Source organism: Typopeltis vanoorti, chromosome 10 (assembly GCF_054136105.1).
Source record: "Typopeltis vanoorti isolate ZY-2024b chromosome 10, IOZ_Tvanoo_1.0, whole genome shotgun sequence".
In the NCBI taxonomy this organism is placed as follows: Eukaryota; Metazoa; Arthropoda; class Arachnida; order Uropygi; family Thelyphonidae; genus Typopeltis; species Typopeltis vanoorti.
The window spans coordinates 24,156,100-24,178,353 of record NC_143558.1 but is presented as its reverse complement, the minus strand read 5'-3'; the positions used below and the strand labels follow the sequence as shown (position 1 = coordinate 24,178,353).

Here is a 22,254-nt window from a genome sequence, read left to right as displayed (position 1 = left end):
TTGTGTATGAGGAGCAGCGTCTCAGAAAAAAAGAAGGGTAACCAGTGTTCTGTTCTTGGGTCTCCTGTTAATTTGTTTGTAAATATATATCTATCATGTGGACTGACTGGGGATCTTCAGTTGTTTGCAGATGATGCAACATTGGGGAGAATTATAAGTAGCACTGCTGACATCATTTCCTTTCAGGAAAATTTGAATAGCCTTTTGACTTTGACAAATGAGTGAGGGTTGTAGTTTTAATATCAATAAGTGCAAGGTGATGAATTTTGGAGTGCAGAACTATAAGACTATGTACTATACTGATGGTACCATACTGCAGTAGGTGGATGAGATTAGGACTTTCAGAGTGACGCTGAGTAGACTGAAGTTTAGAGGGTATATTGCAAGTGTTGCAAAGACTGCACATCATAGTGCTGCTATGACAAGAAGTACTCTTGTGCCACTGTATAAAGCACCGGACACACCACGCTTGGACTACTGTGCTCAAATTTGGTCATCTTGTTTTCAGTGATGGGTAAACATTGGATAAAGTCCAGATGAGTGACTAAGACATATCAGAACTTTGAAATGCTGGCTAAGGAGAGAGGTTGAAGAAATGTGGATTGCAGAGTTTGGTGAATAGGAGGAAAAGAGGTGATATGATAGAGACATTTAAGTTAATGAGAGGATTTTATCAGATTAATCCAGATGGGATTATAAAAAGAGTAGAAGGTGAGAGGAAAAGAACCAGAGGTCATCCCTGAAAGTTATGTACGAATGTGGTGAAGAGGGGTGTGAGGAGTAAATTTTTTACATGGAGAATTGCCAATGAATGGAATATATTACCAGAATGCGTAATTAATGTAAGGAGTGTTAAGGATTTTAAGATTCAGTATGCTATATATGCTGTCTTTTGAACTTACTGAACTCCATGGAGACAATAATAATAATTTAATATCAGTTTGCTACTATATGTTTTCAAACTGAAAAGTAACTTTATTCCTGATGAAGTATGTCATAGTGAATAGAAAACTAGTAGAAAGAAAAAAATAACTTAGCTTTTATAGTTAAATTGTGGTTATATCAAAATCATTACAATGAATTTTTAAATTAAATTTTTTTTTTGACAGAGTGTGATGTTATGAACATTTCAGAAAATATAAATGAAAGGTAAAAAGGAAACGAGATCATCTTGGGAGGAATGCTGAGAATGTATGTGTAAGTTGAGTTAGGATATGTAGACATGACAGTGATACAAATAACAATAAGCATGGTTACAAATCTAGTGAAGGGATGGACTACATTAATAGGATGGAACTTGATATTTTCAGCATCCAGGAATGTGTGAGCACAGCTAACCTATGATGGTCTGTATGGTCATTTAAACAGAAATGGGAGAGGAAAGGTTAGCAAAACAGGTGTTTGATGCTGAGATGGCAAGAAAAAGATCCAGAGGAATACCAAGATCTAGATAGATTGATTCAGTCAGAAGTGCTCTAGTAGACCAAAATATTAGATAAGACAACATTGGAGTGCTGATAACTAACAGACTAATTTGGAGAAAATCCATAAGGGCACACATATCAGGAAACTGATCATGATGATTATAGCAATAATAAAGAATAAAAATTATATTAAAATGAAATGGGAAAAAAAAAATTCTGGCAAACTGGTTCTAAAACAAAACAATCTATGGAAACAGTTCAAACTTGATGAAAACTTTCAGTGAAACAGATAAGGGGATCCCTATAAGAGAGTTTTGTAATTGCATGAGAGGTCAGAGTTATTCTCACTTAATTTTGGAGCGAGAGAGCCAGGGAACTTTCTCACTCCATTGATGTAGTTGTCAGCAGGTAACAAACAAAAAAATTCTGGATGTCTGATGTGGAGACAGGGTTATTCTTGACATTCTTCTGAAGGTGTGGAGGAGCAAGTCACATTCTGTTTTAATAAAGAATCAATTTTTGCCCATTGTGGGTTCACTTCTCATTCAGGATAAACAAATAATATGGCTAAATATGAAAATCAATTCCTAAATGAGCACTTGAATGTTTCTCTGTCACCTCAGGCTGCGATTTGCTCCAAGATGTGCCTCTTCTTCAGTGTCTTTTTTGTTATTGTTTGGTGGGATTGAACTTCAACGTTGGGAACACATACTGCAAATGATTTCTAATTCACATTCTCCCTTGCTTTACAACACCATGCATAGTATCTAACACATAACTCTTCCAGAAATTTCTTGATATCAGTTTGCATTCTCTATGAAGCATTGTTCAAACATCAGCTTATCTTAAAAGTTTGTGATTACATGTCGATTTGCTAGTTAAATCAATGAGATAATGTTCAAGGGCAAAAATGTAAACTATCTAAGCTACCTAAACTATGAGCTAATACATTATTGACAAATAGGGAAGCGTTCTTTGCTAAGTTCTCAGTCCAAAGATATTCCTTTATTACTGATAGTGATATCTTCACACTGGTTAAACATACATGAAGGTTGAAATAGGAAGAGATCACCATTTAGTTTTCATCAGGATAAAAATGAATATCACACTGAAGAAAAATATATACTAAAGTTTCAAAAAATACCAAAGACAAGCAGCTTTCAGACATGTTCACATATACAAATAATACTGGAGAAAAAAAAATAAGAGTTTGAAATAAAAAACATGCATGGGACACAAGTGGCAAAATCTGAAGCAGACAAATGATTCAGCAGGGAGGCATACGAAAGTGGTTTGAAACGTTCTCAGCCTCGACGATAGATGGCAACACTATTGCCATGATTTTTTTTTTCTAAGTTGGTACAGCTGTCATAAGCATCCATGACAGCTGTACTTGCTGAAATTGCAAGTCATTTTATCAAGTAGTTTGTTTTATACAGCTGTCTGAATCCCTTGAAATGGATAAAATTGAGTATCATGTGGTTATAAAATTCTTTGGAAAAGAAGGTTTAATGCCAAAAAATTCATTCAAAGTTCATAAAAGTTTATGGGCACTCTTCTCTTTCATTTTTGACAATTAACATGTTCATTGTCAATCAAGCGATATCGCGTGATGCGAGTTCTCACCAAGCGGCCGATCACGCATTAGCGCGTGGATGTTGGTAACTAAATAAAAAAATTTTAAAAATTTGGCCACCACACGAAATTCCAATTTTCAGCTTGGCAACGAATGATATCGAGTGATGAGAGTTCTCACCGAACAGCCGATCACGCGTTATCGCATGGACGTCGCTAACTAAATAAAAAAATTAAAAAAATTTGGCCACTCGAAATTCCAATTTTCAGCTTGGCAATTTTCAGGGTTGCCAAGTTTAAACATGGCCGTACCAGCCTTGAAGATGATCCATGTGAAGGATGTCCAAAAAGTGGATGACCGGCGAGTCAAAGTGCATGAAATTGCTGAGACTATAGGCATTTCAAAAGATGTAGGATGTATTTTGCATGAAGAATTGCAAATGAAAAAGCTTTGTGCAAGATGGCTGCCGCGCATGCTCACAGCAGATCAAAAACGCAATCGCATGAAAATCTCTGAACAGTGCTTAGAGAGTTTTAACAAGAATAAAACTGATTTTGTGCATTGATTTATTACTATGGATGAAACTTGGATTCACCATTACACACCAGAATCCAAACGGCAGTCAAAACAGTGAACAGAAGCTGGTTGTTCAGCGCCACAGAAGACAAAGTCGGTTCCGTCAGAAGGAAAGGTCAAGGCATCGATGTTTTGGGATGCTAAAGGCATTTTGTTTATTAATTATCTTGAAAAGGGTAAAACAATAACCGGGGAATATTATTCTGATCTTTTAACCAGACTAGATGAATTCACGAGAAAAGATCTGTTTTGCAGAAGGAAAAAAATCATCTTTCATCAGGACAATGCACCTGCCCACAAAGGTGTTTTGGCAATGGAAAAATGAAGGGACTGCACTATGAATTGTTGGAACATCCACCCTATTCCCCAGATTTTTCTTCCTCTGACTTCTATCTCTTCCCAAAACTAAAACTCTTTCTCGCTGGTCAGCATTTTTTCTTCGAATCAAGAGGTGATTGCAGCTGTAGAGGGGTATTTTGCAGATCTTACTGAGAACTGCTACAGGGAAGGGATAATGGCATTGGAGCATCGCTAGAATAAATGTATTAGTCTTAAGAGAGATTATGTTGAAAAATGAAAATAATTTTGAAATTATAATTTATTTTTTTTCATTGTTAGGCCAAGAACTTTTCAGACCACCTCGTATACTTCCAAGACAGAAAAATTGGAATTTCGTGGTGGATTCAAAGAAGTTAAAAGACGTAATCCTGGAAAAGAAGAAGAAACCAAAAGAATGCAGCAAACGAGTCAGCAGGTACCTTGTGAAAATACAAAGAAAATGTAAGAGAAGTAAGGTACCTATAAAAGTAGCTAAACAACAGTCACAGGAAACTGGTAAGAATACAGAAATACATATTATAAAAATTATTATTGTTGGAATTCATGTACACACACACACACACACACACACACACACACACACACACAAGCTATACCATTCATGTATATATAGACACGCTCACAAACACAAGCTATATTGTGTTCCTCTATCTCACTATGACAAAGTATGGAATTCCTGATTTAGCCAACCACTAACCCTGACCTCTGGTGGGATAAAAAAAAACATACTCAAGCATTACATTAATAGCTAATTGGTTGAGATTCACTTGGGTTAATTACCTAGAGTCCTGTTATTCTGGGGTAGGTGGCTGGAGAATTCACAATTGAAGAGCTTACCTGTAAAAAATGAACCTATTAGTTTCTGACAACAGCAATACACCCAACTAATCACATTAAAAAGGAAACCATCAAGTTACTATACTGGTAACCTCTTTGCCTTCAGATATCACAAAAAAAATTAACAGCACATTATTTCTACTCCCCAAGAATTTATAGCCTTCCAAAAATACACAAAAATATCATGCCACTTCAGACAACAGTTGAATAAACTGACAGCCTTAATTACTACTCACCAACTGGTTAAATATAATTCAACTAACTAATCACATTAAAAAAGAAACCATCAAACTACTTAAACTGGTCATCTCTTGGCCTTCGAATATAAAACATTATCACCACATTATTTCCATTTCCCAAGAATTTATGGACTTTCAAAAATCACAAACACATGTCACTTCAGATTATTAGCAAAAGGAAATTATTACACAACTAAGAAACTGGTGGCATCACTCATCAAGTTGGCACATATTTTTCAACAGATGGCATGTAAAAATCATGCAAAACTTTGTAAATAAAATTAAGAATGTTTTGCTCAGTTTAATATATTATTATTATTGCACCCTTCATGGAGTAGGCTAACTCATCGTGGGAGGTTCTTTCAACTGACAACATATTTATCATACTGAATCTTAAAATCCTTATCACTTCTTGCATCAACAAACACATTTTGGTAATGCGTTCCATTCACTGACAGTTTTCCATGTAAAATATCTACTCCTCATACCCCTCTTCACCACACTCCTGCATAACCTTCAACGATGACCTCTGGTTTTTCCCCTCTTGCCTTCTACTCTTTTTATAATCTCATCTGGATTAATCTGATAAAATCCTCTCACTAACTTAAATGTCTCTATCATATCACTGATATTATCTTAGTCACTCACCTCTGGATCCTCTCCTATGTCTCCACATTGCACAGCAAACCAGGTGACCAGATTTGAGCACAATAGTCCAAGTGTGGTCTGACCTATAAAATAGCACAACCACTTCCTTATCTCATGTTAGTGTACTGCTTATCATAGCAGAACTACGATGTGCTGCCTTTGCTACACTAGCAATATGCCCTCGAAACTTCAGCCTACTGTCAACCATCACTCCCAGATCTCTAATCTCATCCATGCAGTATGGCACCATCAATATGGTACATAGCCTTATATTTCTGCACTCCAAAATGCAACCTTGCACTTATTGATATTAAAACTAAAACATCACGCCTTTGTTCAAGTAAAAAGTCTACTCAAATCTTCCTGAAGAGAATTAACATCAGCGTGCTACTTATAATTCTTCCTAACTTTGCATCATCAACAAACAACTAAGGATCCCCACTCAGTCCACATGATATATCTTTTACAAACAAATTAAACAGCAGGGGCCCAAGAACATAACCATGTGGTACGGCACTTGTTACCTTAATTTTCTGAGACACTGCTCCATCATACACAACCTGCTGGTATCATTCAGAGAGCCATCTGCAGTTCTCATATGCAGTTTTATTTCCTTCTTTTATAAATGGGTACTTTGAGAGCTTTATTCCAATAATCTGGAATTCAACCCTCTGACCAGGCATTCTGAAATTTTATACTTCCATATTTGAGCATTTCTGGTCAAATATCATCTACTCCTGTTGCTTTCTCACATTTCAGGTTTTATGCACTCCTGATTACATTCCTCTTGAATATTTTTACCACCATTATGTCACTTGTTTCACTTAACAATATTGCAATGTAATTAAACCAGACATCTAGAACATGTTTATCTTCAATTTTTTTTTCATCTTTATTATCTCTGATCAGTTTTATGTTAATTGAAATTTCTAAATTTTTTTTCAAGAGGCTAGAGAAAATTTTGTCCCCTTTCCATTATTTGCCTCCTATTTTCTTACCACAGTTTTCTCATGAACTTGTTTAGCTACTTTTACACACTGCTTTTCCTGTATATTCTCTCAAAGCACATGCTGATTTACTTGCTAGGAACTTTTAATCTACTTTCTTCTTCTCCACGACTGTGCTTTTAACTTTTTTTTTTTTGAGTTAAATTTTCTTCAGTCTGACACTGAGTTTCCAACATTGGGTTCTCATTTTCAAATGCTTTAATTTTTTTATTGAATAATATTTCTAATAATAATAATAATAATAGTATAAGTATAATAGTGTAGAGGTAGACTATTAAGTCTACTTCTGAAAGGTCTTCGACTTTAATTCTTTTTAAAACTTTTGTATATATTTTTCTTTGAGATATGAAATTCATTTTTATGCTGTTTCAAAATTAAATGGTAATCACTTCATATTTCAAATCCCCTGTATACTTATTTCCTGAACAAGCATGAACATATTGTAATCAACAATAACACAGTCCATGAGAGCCTTATTTCATTTTTCTTATCTCTTAATAATTAACCAAAGATCTATAAATAATTATTATTTAAAAAAAAAAGACACCTCACCAAAAATATACCTAAAAAAAAAAGAAAAAAAATCAAGTCACAGTTATCCTTTACATAAAGGGTATATCTGAATAAGCAGAATGCCAAAATGCTTCACAAACACTTAAAATCTCAATACCACTTTCAATTTCTGTACAAAATTAAAAAGTTTATTCAGCTCCTCCAAGGATATTCTTTCTGCTCTGTCTACCTTGGAGAAAGAGGTATCAAATTAAGTGCACAATTAACTTATCGTTAGGTGAAATATGCACAGGTGAAACAAGTCATATAATGCCAATACAAAAAAAAAAAAAAAAAAATGCAAACGATAGATAAGATTTATTAAATATGTAAAATCAGATCTTTTTACTTGCTCAGTATTTCAGTAACAAAACATCTTTCATTGGAAAGTCATCCAATTCTAGATACCTTTTCAACTGTAGTATTTCATCAATTCTTGGTATCTTTATCTTTATTTTGTACCATTACATGAATGCCTACTTAAGGAATTTTAAAGAAGGTTATTTTAACAAACACTATGGGACTTTATCAACCACCCAAACCTCAACAAAAATAACTGTCCAAAGGCATACTCTAATATGGACAGCATGCATTCATCAGCACCTCTGCCCCAACCACAACCTGGCATTCAACTTTGATCTATGATTTTTAACAGTGGATTTTAATTTATTTATTATTATGTGACACTTCCAGGGAGTCCCAAACTCATCGAGGGAGGCACCTACTCTACAACTCTCTGTCTCCACCACTCAATCCACCAACTACAATGAACTGCAACTACACCAATGCCATCTACCACCCACAAGTATTTTCACAGACAATTAAAAACATCCATGCCCACGGTGGGATTCGAAACTGCAGCCTTTTGGTTGGAGAGTGGATATGCTAACCACTCGGCCAACCAGGCCGGCAGTTTATAGTTAAGTTTATTTTACCAAAAGTCAATTCAAAAATATCAGGCAACTACAGTGAAGACCACATCCTTAACAACAGCTCTCAATTCATGTAAGCAACAAAAACACTCTAGACCAACACAGCTAAAGAATTGTACCATCATTAAACCAGAAACAGATGACAACTAAATGTAACAAAATTCCATTACTCTTGAAATCAGAATGTCCTCAGTCACCTTAAGTGATCTGTAAGTAATTAAGTGAATCTCAACCAGTTAACTATTTATGTAATTATTATTTTTTTTTCTCCTATCGTGTTAGGCAAGAGTCACCTGTTGGCAGAATCCATAATTCTGTAGACTGCCATGATAAGATCTAGTACACTTGCTTGTGTGTGTGTGTGTGTGTGTGTGTGTGTGTGTGTGTGTGTGTGTGTGCACTCTGAATGATGACCTTGATGTGAAGGGTTTTAGTGTGAGATGAAATGTCAAGTTATTAAATTTCTTTCATCTTCAATTATTACTCAAACACAATAGTAGATGTTTACCATAATGAATGAATTATTTTTGGGGAGGAGGGGATGTTATAAACATTTATAACAGTATAACTTGCCAGTCTGATTGGCCAAGTGGTTAACATATCTACTCTCCAACCAACAGGATGGGGATTCAAATCTCACCATGGACTTAATATTTACGATTGCCCCGAGGTAAGAGATGAACTTCATTAGTTGGTGAAGAGACCAATATCTTATTTACTGGAGGCTTGAATTGGCTTGAACGTGTTTGGTCTCTAGAGTGGGGTTTCTGAACTATGTAAAAAAAAAAAAAAAATAATTTGGACCAGACATGGTCAGAGGGTTGAATTCCAGATGAATAGAGTAGAGCTCTCATAGTACCCACATATAAAAAGGAAAATAAAACTGAATGTGAAAATTACAGAGGAATTTCCATACTGAGTGTTCCTGGTAATATTTATGCAAGCATATTTGAGAAAATGTTAAGAAAAATTGTAGAAGGAAAGCTTGAAAAAAAAACTCAGTTCTAGAGAAACAGATTATTAGGATCAGATTTTCACTTTAAGTCAAATAGCTGCAAAAATCATGAAAACATAGTAAGGACGTCTAAGCTAATGTAGATCAGGAAAAGGCATATGATAAGGTGCAAGAGAATAGTTTGAAACACTACAATTATACAGTGTAAATGAGATATTGAATGATACAACACAGTCTGTATAAATTGATATATTGATACTATTGATATATATAAATCAATAGTTAGAAATGAAGAAAGTATAGGAAAAAGGACTGATGAAAATTCAGGTGTGAGATAAGGGTGCAAACTATCTCCTCTCTTATTCATAATCTATATGGTCACATTATGAAGAAAAGTGGCATTAATCCTTTGCCTGTCCTATGCATCATATATGATGCACAGCTCTGACCTCAGATGCTTGTGTAGCACGTGATGGTCACGAGCATCTAAGGTTAACACTATCATATATCTTGCACAGGACAGGCAAAGAGTTAAACCTAATATCAAAACTGTACATTTAACTCAGATGTTTATACAGATGATATTATACTCTTAAATAAATCCAGTACATGTTTGCAGGAGTCCTGCAAAATAGTATTCTGTACACCTCTTTAGGGTGCATATATACAGCAGCACGAATTGAAAAAAAATAAAAAAATAACAATTACAATAAAAATCCTTAGCTCACAGATAGACAGTACTAAGATACTATAGGTTTAAAATCTTTCATGGGTAGGAGTGACATAAAAAAATTAACTTTTTATCAGGTTAAGAAAAAACTTGTTTTTTTTATTTATTTTAGATTATTATTTTTTATTAATTAGCAAGATTTTTAGTTACTGCTATGCAATCTAAAGACTGTGATGTACACATCCTTAACTCATTTATTCTATTTTTTTACCTTTTGTTTGCAAAGTACTATGGAGAGTTTCGAGCATAGAAAAATAATACTAAAGCATAATGTAATTTATATATTTAATTTTATAAAAATCTAAGAACACATGTTTATTGTGAATGAAATTTACATTTCATTTATGTTATCAAAAATTATACCAATGATATCAAATATGATACCAACATAAAATTCATCCTTTAGTATTTGTGAAGAAGTGAAGTTGCAATCTAACCTAATATGATAGGGCTTTGGAAGACCATTTGTCACTTGACAATAAGATCATACTGTCTTCATGCTCAACTCTTGATTTCTTTCAATGTGAATGAACAGTGTGTAGCATTCATTATAACAAACTTGTGGATACAACTACTATTTGAATAAAAATAACTTCGATATTGAAGTTTTTATTTCAAAGAGTAGTTGTTCCATAAATCTATTACACTGAACGTCTATAGTTAAAAGGTTGTATACTAACAACTTTATGCTACAAAGTTGTTGAGATGTACACAATCTAATCCTATATATAAACATTGGAGCATTGAAATCAAAGTACAGAATATTTTTCAGGTTTTAATTCTTCAAATTATAATGATTCAAAGAAATCCAAATTTTTCTGAATATAGAACATGACTAACTCACCAAAAGAAAATGATGGGACAGCTGAGAGTGGCAGCAAAATTCATAGCAGCATGAGAATCTCCCTCACTGGAAGCTCCCTCTCCAAAGTAACATATAATACATAATCCATTCTGCTGCCTCTTAAATGCATATGCAGCACCAACAGCTTAAAAAAAGATATTAAAGAAATCCAAAATTTACTTCTATGTTATTACCAAATATGTATTTATGAAATCTACATCTACCAACTATTTACTAAAAGTGCACATAAATATACAGCACGTACATACACTCTATAGCAAATGCCACCATAATGAAATGATGCACTACAATGAACTAAAAGTTTTGGCTTAAGTTCCATAAAACAACACTGACTATAACAAACAGTAAAAGCTCAAAACCTTTACAACAGCAAACTGAATTTCCTAGCAAATGACATCATAATCAATAAACAGAAAAAACATAACCTCTGGGCACAGAAGGGAAAGGAACATGCACTCCCAATCTGAACTCCTGCTGAGAACCTATAACATTCAAAAAAATTGATACCTCATCATCATCATCAAATTCCTGCCATGTACCCACAAGGGGTGTACAGGATATTATAGTACTACATGAAAAAATTATATCATTACTAACTTCCTATCTACAATTTTCCTCCAAATCAGTCTGTTACTTGTCAAGACTCCAACATTATCAGATCTTATATTTCTATCGTCTAAGGCACTTTGTACCGTATCAATCCACCTATACCTTGGTCTTCCTCTGGGTCGTTTTGCTACCAACCTGGCAGAGAACACTTGTTTTGCTAATCTTTCCTCTCCCATTCTATTTAAGTAACCATACCACCTGAGATTAGCTCTGCTAATGCATTCCTGGATGCTGACAATGTCAAGTTCTTTCCTAATATCCTCATTTTTAATATGATATTGCCACTGATGCTATCTGTTCACGCCTCTAATCTTTCTCAGGACTCTCATACCTGCGGTCTCTAGTCTTTGGTCAAGTGTTTTACTTCTGACCCAGCTCTCAGATCCATAAGTTAAAACTGGTTTGAACACTGTCTTGTATACAGCTAATTTAGTGTTCCGACTAATTTCTCTCTTATTCCATATGAATTTATTCAATTGACTTCCCACCATACCAGCTTTGCTGATTCTGTTGTCAATTTCTGTATTTAATTTACCATCTTCAGTAAAAATCATGCCTAAGTAGCTGAGATGTTTTACTTGTTCCACAGGTTCTCCGTTCACAATGCAGTTGACATTTTCAGCAATTCGGCTATTTTCATTGTCTTTGTCTTTTTATTGCTAACCTTCATACCATATCTATTACAACAGTTATTCAATTTAGTCAGAGAATCTTGGAGACTTGCAGTGGATTTATTTAGAAGTATAACATCATCTTCATAAAGCAAAGAGCTGACATTAACATTTCCAATTTTGATATCAGGTTTAATACTACTTTCCTTCATAATGTGATCCATATAGATAATGAATAACAGAGGGGATAACGTACATCCTTGTCTGACACCAGATTTAACATTAAACCATCTTCCTGTACTTCCTTCAATTCTAACTGCTGACTTACAACTCAAATAAAGACTAAGTATTGCTTGATATAATGCCCCATTGACACCATATAACTGCAGCGTATTGAATAGCTTCTCTCTTGGCACCTTATCATATGCCTTTTCCAAATCGACAAAACTTAAATACAGATGATTGTTATATTCCCATGCTTTCTCGACTATTTGTCGTAAAGTGAAGATCTGATCCTGATAGCCCCTATTTGGCCTGAATCCAGCTTGTTCTTCACAAAGCTTTTCTTCCACAATTCTTCTCAACCGTTTCTCAAGTATACTTGCATAGATCTTGCCAGGAACACTCAGTAGAGAAATACCTCTGTAATTCTCACATTCAGTTTTATTTCCCTTTTTATATATGGGTACTATGAGAGCTCTTCTCCAATCATCGGGAATTCGTCCCTCCGTCCAGGCTTTTTAAACTATGCAGTGCAGCCACTGTAAGCCTCTTATTCCACCATACTTCAGCATTTCTGGTCGAATATCATCTACTCCTGCTGCCTTTCCACATTTCAAGCCTTTGATGGTTTTTTCTACTTCAAGTATGGATATGTATTCCTGACTGCATGACTGGTCAGTGTTTTTTACCACTGTGCTGTCATCACTGCTTGTTTCATTTAGCAGTTTTTCAAAGTAATTACTCCATACTTCAAGGATATCTTTTTCTCCCGTTTAATGTCACCTTTATCATCTCTAATTCCTTTTACAGCACTCTTTCCTCCATTCTTAAGCTTCTTCAACAACCTCCAGAATATTTTGCCACCTTCTTGATATTTATTTTCTATATTCTTGCCAAAGTCCTCCGATGACTTTGGTTTAGCTAGTTTTACACAGTGTTTAGCATTCTTGCATTTGTCTCTATATTCTCTAAGAGCACAAGCTGACTTATTTGACAGGAACTTTTGGTATGCTTTCTTCTTTTCCTTCACTGCCTCTTTAACTTCCTGTGTTCACCAGGGAGTTCTGATTTTTTTTATCCTTGCACACAACCTCACCACATGCCTCTCTGGCAGAATCAATCAATGTTTTCTTCAGAGTTTGCCACTGAATCTCCAAGGTTTGATTCCTGTTCTCGAACTCTTTCATTTTTTCTTCAATAATCTTTGTGTATTTTAGTCTACAGTTCACATCTGAGAGCTGCTCAACTTTTATTCGCTTTAAAACTTTCTTACATGTTATTCTTTTCAATATGAAATTCAATTTTATCCTGCTCAAGACTAAATAATGATCACTTCCAATTTCAAATCCTCTGTACACTCTGGTGTCCTGCACCAGGGAGGAAACATCACTATCAACAGTAACACAGTCAATGTAGTCAATGAGACTTTTTTTATTCCTTGCCTCTTCTCTCCATGTGAATTTGTGCACATTTTTATGTTGGAACATGGTGTTAGTAATAACCAGTCCATGTCCTGAGCAGAATTCCAACAGATATTTGCCATTATTATTAGCTTTGCTTTTTTCTCCAAATTTTCCCAAAATATTTTTGTATGTCTCACAATCATTTCCTACTCTGCTATTTAGATCCCCAACAAGGACCAACTTTTCCTTTTTCATTGTGTCAGTTGCTTTTTCTAAGCTTCAAAAAATTCCTCCACTTCTACCTTAGTAGAACCTTCTGTGGGACCATAGGCACAAATAAGTCTCATTGTCCAGTTCCCCATTCTCATATTTGCCCAAATTACTCTACTTGAGACTGACTGCCATTCAAGAAGATTAGCCTCGTATTTTGTGTTGAATACTATGGCTACTCCTTCTTTTTCTTGATTGTCATTGCCTGAATATAACATTTTGTATTTATTGCTCAGAAAGATCTCACCAGTTTTGGTCTTTTTTGTTTCAGTCACCCCTATTATGTCGATCTGGTACTTATCTAATTCCTCAGCTAGCTCCATTTCTTTGCCATTCAGGCTTCTTATGTTGGTAGTACCGATCTTTAACTCTGGTGATGTTGAGTTGGGGTTTGTTTTCAGATTTGTTCCAGTAGCTGACTTATCGCTGTTCGCCCTGGTTCCCTGGCGAAAACAACAGGGGGCCTTGTTTTCACCAGGGAACCAGGGCCTTGTTTAACCGGGTGACGTCCCAGCCGGCATGAAATTTTGTCATGTTGTACCATTATTTTTTATTTTGGTTTAACCAATAAGAATACAATTTGGTCGGCTAAATCCCAAATTGCCAGCCCATCCTCGTTCGTTCAGTATCCAAGTAGATACCCAACATGGTGCACCACGAGAAAGTGAGGATTGGACATTAGGTCAGAAGCCCTGGTCGGTTCTACGCATTCCTTTAAAGGCTATGTGGAGGTCTCCTCTCAGTTATACAGCTTTGACCCTTAAGCACCCCAAAAACTGATACCTTTCTCAGCCTAAATCCAACTATGACCAAAAAGAATCAATTAAGGATAATTACATGTATTGGTACTTGGAATTACTATAAGGAATATTACATACAGGCAAACCAGACATAGTACAAAATGAAATGAAAATACTAAACACCGATATACTAGGAATTGTGGAAACACATTGGAAAAACAGGGAGGGGGGACACTTTACATCACAGCTAGGCAATATCATTTTTTTTTTTGCTGGATATGATTCAATAAGCAGAAACGGAGTGGCGATAATTGTCAAAAAATGTATGTGCAAATCATTGTTGAGCTACAACTCTATCAACAATAATATAATTTCCTTAAGGGTTGACTGTAATCCAATACCAATCACACTATTACAAATTTATGCCCCTACAAGTGAAGCAGACAAAGAGACAACCTTTTCTACAGGGATCTGAATTTAGCCATAGATGTAACAACAAAAAGATACATTTTGATCATTAAGGGTGATTTCAATGCAAAAATCGAAAAAGGATGGAAGACCATAATAAGACAATCCTGGGATCTCACACACTGGGCACCCAAAATGAAAGAGTGAAAAACTGATCAACTTTTGCATAGAAAGAGAACTTATGGTTACTAACACTTTCTTTGAGCAACACAAATGGAGACTATACCTGGAAGTTGCCTGGAGACAGAACATGGAACCAAATTGATTACATCCATATTAACAAAAGATGGAGGTCTATGATGAAAAATGTTAAAGCATTTCTCACAGCTAATTGTGGCTCTGATCGTTATATCCTCATTGCTGATATGAAAATATGTTTGAAAACAAATAACATAACATATCCACCCAGATTAGATTTCACAGGAATTACTGAGACATATAGCATTAAAGTGAAAATAAATTTCTAGAACTAGGGAATTACAGTGATGAAACAATCCCAGAAGAACTTTGGGATAAAACCGAAATAATATTACTGAAAACCGCAAAAGTCAATGTTGCCCAAAAATCCAGAATCAACACACCTTGGATATCAAATGAAACTCTGAACCATCGAGAAAAGAAGAGAAATAAAGTCAAAAGTACTTTCACCAGAAGACGATAGGCAGATCTATAGTGAATTATCCAAGCTCATGAAAATACTTTGCATTAAAGATAAAAACAACTTTATCAACAACATATGCAGAGAAATTGAAGATCACTCAAATCAAAATCAAACCAAAGACTTATTTAGCAAAATAAGGCTGTTGAATAGAAAATTTAAACCAAAGTATTCAAGTACAGCTGATATCAACAATTGTATCCTTACTGATCCAAACAGACATCCTTAATAGATGGAAAGACTATTGCTCAAATCTATACAAAGATAATTCAGTCTCAATAAAAACACCAGAGACTTCCATAAGGAAGAATCTTGCATTTTAAAAGAAGAGGTTGAAGAAGCTCTAAAAACACTCAGAAAATGGAAAATTCCAGGCCACGACCAAATACCAAGTGAACTTCTCACATGTCCAGGACCCATAAAAATTGAAATAATCAGAAAATTTTTTATCCCAATACACAAAAAAGGAAATGTCAACGAATGCAATAATCATAGAACTATAGCCTTATCTCAAACATAAGCAAAATTCTTCCCTATATTATTAAAGAAAGATACAACAATATGTCGAGCAATAACTTCCTGAGAACAGGCAGGTTTTAGAAAAGGATGTGGAACCAGAGATCAAATTTCTAATCTAAGGCACTTAGCTGAAAGAGTTCAAGAATTTAATATTCCTTTGCATATGTGCTTCATTGATTACGCTAAAGCATTTGACTGTGTCAAATGCTTTAGTGTAATCAATGGAAAATACTAAGTAAAATAAGAATCCCAGAATGCTTAACACACCTTTTAAAACAACTCTACAAGAGGAATCAGGCTGCGGTGAAGATGGATGAAAAAACATCTGAGTGGGTCAATATTCAAAAAGGTGTGAGACGAGGATGGATACCTCCCCTCCCTCGATCTATACAATCTTGACAGAGAATGCATTATGAGAAAGGCACTTAATGGACATAATAATGGTTTCTCAGTTGGTGGCAAAAAGATAAATAATCTTAGGTATGCTGACGATACCATCCTTATTGCCAGCAGCAAAGGAGAACTCAAGTCCCTGATTAAAAGATTTGAATGGGAAAGCCTGAAATATGGCTTAAGAATTAATAGTGATAAAACAAAATACATAGTCATAGATGAAAACAACAATTTTTTCCACAACATTGACTTTGAGAAAGTGGATGAATTCATTTACCATGGAGAAATAAGCACTAAGAGTAGATGTCAACCAGAAATTAAAAGAAGAATTACTATGGCGCGGTCAGCAATGGTGTAACTGCAGAAAATATGCAAAGACAGAAATATTTCTATCACCACTAAATCAAGACTTGGTGTTTTTGATTTTCATTTATGGTGCTGAATCTTGGACATTCAATAAGAAAGATATGGACAAGATAAACAGCTTCAAGATGTGGAGCTGGAGAAGGATGTTGGGAGTCTCCTTGATGGACAAAAGGTCTAATGAAAGCATAATAAGTCAACTAAAAATCAAGAGGCAGCTATGTGACATTGTAAATGAAAGAATTTTCAAATATTTTGGTCACATTTCAAGATGTGAAAATAACAACCTGGAAAAACTTATCATCAGGGCAGAGCAAAAGGACAAAGAAAAAGATTACGCCTAAGATGGACCAGATTAAAAAGATCGTCGAACTTACTTCGGAGTTGGCCACTGCTGCAACAAAAGACAGAAAGAAATGATGACATTGTGGCTAGGGTCACGAGTCCTCAGAGATGAGGAGACTGAGCAAGAAGAACAACATATGAAATGCTTTGTCAAGTAATTGCATGTTTTTGTTTTGTTGCTGTCTTACTTGTCTCATATGACATTCAGTTTAATAACCCTCACTCAGCTGGGTCTCCTGATATATCGTTAAGCTATCTATAATCGTTAAATGTATTTTCTTGTATTATGTAATTTTTTAAATTTATGTAACATATAACCACCATGTATGTTAGCCAGAGCATTATGCCAATGTGCTTTTATATTTGAATTAGTTTTGATATGAGTTTTATTTCCTATTTTTTCATATAAGCAATTAAGATTCTTTTACATTGAAGAAAGTAATTGTGCTAGGCTTGTCTGTGAGGTGTAATACAATAAACACTGATTATAATAATAAACAGGAAGCATTACAGCCAACACTGAAAACAGACAGGAACTAGGTAGGTGATATACTTCCAAATTAATGTAGTGCTTATCATTTTATTATGAAGAACAACATATTCAAAGAAACCAGATAAAAAAATTAAAACTTATACAAAAAAAAAAAAAACCTGCTTTACTAACTATATTAAAATATTAACAAATTTATGTAAAAAAATAAGTTGTATTTGACATAACTTACCCTGAGGCATTTGTGTGGCTAAGGGAGATGAAATTGTAGCAAAATTTAAAGTCTTAGTGCCATAATGAACAGGCATTTGTCTTCCTTTCCCTAAATCATCCACATTTCCATAACACTGATTCATGAATTGGTCCAAAGTAAATCCTCTCCACATTAAGACACCTAAATGTAAAATAGAAGTTAATTTTCTAATCTACTAGATTTTGAAATAATTAAAAAGACTTACTGATCATTAATACTTATTTCAACATAAAAATGTCACAAATTCACATGGAAAGATGACATAAAAAATGTGAGAAATCTCACTGACAATGTTATAGCTGATAACAATATCTCTATGCTGGCTCAAGACACAAGAACACATATGGGATTTGAAATAGAAAGTGATTACAATTCAGTTTGGAGCATGATAAAAATGAATTTAATACTCAAAAGTATGTTCAAAACTTGCTCAGAAACTTCTGCAGATAGGGAACATGTCAAACATCATTAATGTCCAGTATCTAAAACTCATAAAGACTTGTAAAATTCGATGCAGGAGGATTTTTTTTTTCTTAACTTTGCATCGACTTTTACAGAGGTCACAAATAGTGTATGGAGAAGGAAACTGTAATTTAACGCTGATTGTGGAATTTTGTTATTAGGAATTTTGTATATGAGGTTTATATTAACTTTAGTTATAATAATTTTTGTGATTTGAAAAACCATACAAGTATGTACTGAAACAGTACGAATGTTAAGCTGTGTATTTCAAGGGCAATGCCTAAGAAATCGGTCTGTCATTTTAAGTGGTTCCAATTTCAAAGAAAGTTTAGAAGCTTTGTTTGTAAAATGTAAAGTACCTTCAATTGTTCGAAGCTTAACTTAATGCATGTCTCAAGGACAGTGCAACAACAGGCGGCGAAGAACTAAGGATCTCCTGCATGTAGTGAATAAGATTGTTTTTGTGTGTTCCAGTGGAAACAAAAGTAATCAACAACTCTGAAGGTCACATCCTCCTTTTGCGCAGGAATGTTAGGGGTTCTCAAACCTTAATCCAGGGACCGCAAGAGGAAGTATAGGAAAGGATCAAGAAAAGATCCAGGGGTCTTCTTATCCAAGTATCCAGAGGCAGCAGATCCAGTATGTAGTAGGTGGAGGCAGTATGCAGCGATGCAACGGCAGTATGCTGGTCTGCAGAGGGTCTTTTTATCGAGGTATCCAGAGGCAGCAGATCCAGTATGTAGTAGGCGGAGGCAGTATGCCAGTATGCAGCGATGCAACTGCAGTATGCCGGCATGCAGAGGCAGAAGGAAACGCAGTCTCCTCTCGTAGTGTCTCGGAATCCAGCATCGCAGGTCTGTTGGACGTCCAAAGAGAAGTAGGGACGTGTCTAAGGAGAAGTCGAACCGTAATGTGCATCAAATCCTGGGAATTCTTCACTATGCGATGGCGCTAAAGGAAAGAAGCCCACACGAATGTTAAAGCCCAGGAAGGAAAAGCAGTATCGGTAAGACATGATCCAATCCCCGAAAATCTTCCACGACGCAGCGGAGCTAAAGAAAAGGAAGCCTGCATGAATGTTGAGGCCCAAGACGGAGAAGCAATCAGTTTCGGTGTAGTGTACTCCAGGCCCCCGACAAATCCATGACACGACAGAGCTAAAGAAAAGGAAGGCCGAACGAATGTTGAGGCCCAGGATGGAAAAGAAGTCAGTGGAATCAGATAAAAGACGAAAAGGCCAGTTCAGATATATGTGTCAAGAGAAGAACTGTGAGTACAACCTTTAAGTATATGATCAACATTTTGGAAGATTGACTGATATTCGGTGGGACATTTACTAAGTTAAATTATGATAATTTGTCCCAGACTAAGATGCTAGATAAAAATTGGTATAATTTAGATATGGTATACTTGTTGTTTGAAGTATATATATATATTCGGCAGGACATATATAAAGTTAAATTGTGATAACTTGTCCCGGACTAAGAGGCTAAAGAATAGTTGAGATAATTTAAGTATGAGAAACTTGTTGATTGAAATATATGTATATTGCTTAAACAAATTTGTTTTAAGATGGGAAGATAGATTCTTGTATGATAGTATTGCTGCATGTTTATTATGTATGTACAATGTAGAGATATTGCAATAATTCTCAGCAACAGAATGAATGAATGAGATTATAGATTGGTGTATGATAGTATTGCTGTGTATTTTAATGTGTGTATATTGCATGAGACTATATTTCTAAGTTTTTAACTTTCTGAAAAGCCAATTCATTTAACAAACTGTACTGATGTATCCTAGTTTAATAAATATGTTCGTTATGCTAAAATATATGTATTCACTGATCCTTATTCCAATGCACTGTTTCTAAAAAAATGCGAACCTGTGTGCAAAGTTAAATAAGAGTAGCCACGACTGTCAATAAAGCCTGAGATCGATATAGAGAGATACTGCAGGTGATCTTAATTATACTTAATGCCTAAAAGGGGGATCTTGGTGGTGCAATCGAAACATTAAATAAATTTTCCAAGATTTCCAAGGTATTAGATACTAGAATAACCTGTAGTAACTTAGGTAAAAGTGTAAAAAGTAAAGTTAGAATAGAGTATATAGAGAATTTTAAGTAAAAGAAGAATAAGTAAAAGTAATAGCATAAGATATACAAAGGGAACAAAAGAGACCTAATTTTACAGACTGTTTGTTAGATAATACAAGTTTTAATTTTGACAAGTTTCATGTACCCTTCTTCAGAAGGGATGAAATACAAAAAAACTGACATGACTCTGACTGGTTTTGCAACATGCAAGCTAATGGTAACAGTGATACAGAATATTTGAAACAGACCAACAATGTTGCATACATGTGAGACAATTCATGTTGTATTATGATGACTAGCAATGTAATGCATAACGTGTCTGAGAGCTGTGTGCACCAGGTTTTTGACAAAAGACAACCAAACCTGATGTAGGATCATTCCTTGTTTCTTGTTACATTGATTATGGTGTTTTTTTAACATTTCCAATTAACTTTGAATGCTCTGATGTAAATGTAATTAATGTAAGTTGTTTTCATACACTGCATAATACTGCTTTGTTTGTGTTGTATATGCCTGCTAGCTATGATTTATGTTTTCTTTTTTTTTCTCTACGTCATTGATGTCTGGGTTTTTCAAATGGTGTGTTACTCTTATATCTAGTCAATCAGCAGTTTTTTCCTAAATTGAGTAATTGGTGCAGCAAATTTGGCATGAAATTTGGCATTTCTCTCTTAGCCCATATAAATTTATTCAACTGGCTCTCTAACATACCAGCTTAATTCTGTTGTCTATCTCCATATTTAATTTGCCATCTTCACTAAAAATTGTTCCTAAATAGCTGAAATATTTTATTTGTTCTATTTAGGAACAATTTTTAGTGAAGATGGCAAATTAAATATGGAGATAGACAACAGAATTAAGCTGGTATGCTAGAGAGCCAGTTGAATAAATTTATATGGGCTAAGAGAGAAATTAAACAAAACATTAACCTGGCTGTATACAAGATGCTGTTCAAACCAATTTTAACTTATAGATCTGAGTGTTGGTTAGAAAGAAAACAGCTAATCCAAATTTCGATTCCACAAATATGAGGGTTCTGAGAAAATTTGGAGTAAACAGATGACAATTGGCAGAGTCATATTAAAAATTAGGTTATCAGGAAGGAATTTAACACTGTTAGCATTCAGGAATGTGTGAGCAGAGCTAATATAAAGTGCAATGGTAATTTAAATAGAATAGGGGAATAAAGGTTAGAAAAACAGGGTGTTTGCGATGCTAGGATGGCAATAAAAAGACCCAGAGGAAGACCAATCTAAGTGGACTGATGTAGTCAGTTTTATTTCTAACTACAGTAGTCTAGTTTCACTGATACTATGATCATCTTCAGGGAAATAAGCTATAATAATTAAGTTACAATTATAATTACCTTAATTTCATCATGTTGGAGATTTAATGGAGTATTACCACCACTGGAAAAGGATTAAAAACTATTTTAATTCTTCCAATATTTCTTCTCAGTCACTGAGACATCTTCAGTGAGTATAACCTAACACTTGCAGCATACACACAAAGGCAACAAAATGCTAAATGAAAAATGTGGATATAACACTAAAGTCCTATCTAGGTGGGACATCCTCTATAGACGTTTTGTAGGAGACCTAGGTTGTATGGGATCTCTGAGGATTAATGTTATCCAAATTTTGAGAAGTTTCTTGCATCCATATTTATTT

General features: G+C 34.8%; 1 protein-coding gene across 1 annotated transcript in view; it reads right to left on the bottom strand.

Annotated features, from left to right (window-relative positions):
* The window catches only part of BckdhA (Branched chain keto acid dehydrogenase E1 subunit alpha), a 120,632-nt gene that overhangs the window by 44,360 nt on the left and 54,018 nt on the right, over positions 1-22,254 (bottom strand). Inside the window, exons 4-5 of the mRNA XM_090398675.1 lie at positions 18,004-18,165; positions 10,660-10,804 (exon numbers count right to left, since the gene is read on the bottom strand). Of these exons, the coding sequence (XP_090254801.1) occupies positions 10,660-10,804; positions 18,004-18,165 (307 nt within the window). The remainder of the gene's footprint in view (positions 1-10,659; positions 10,805-18,003; positions 18,166-22,254) is intronic.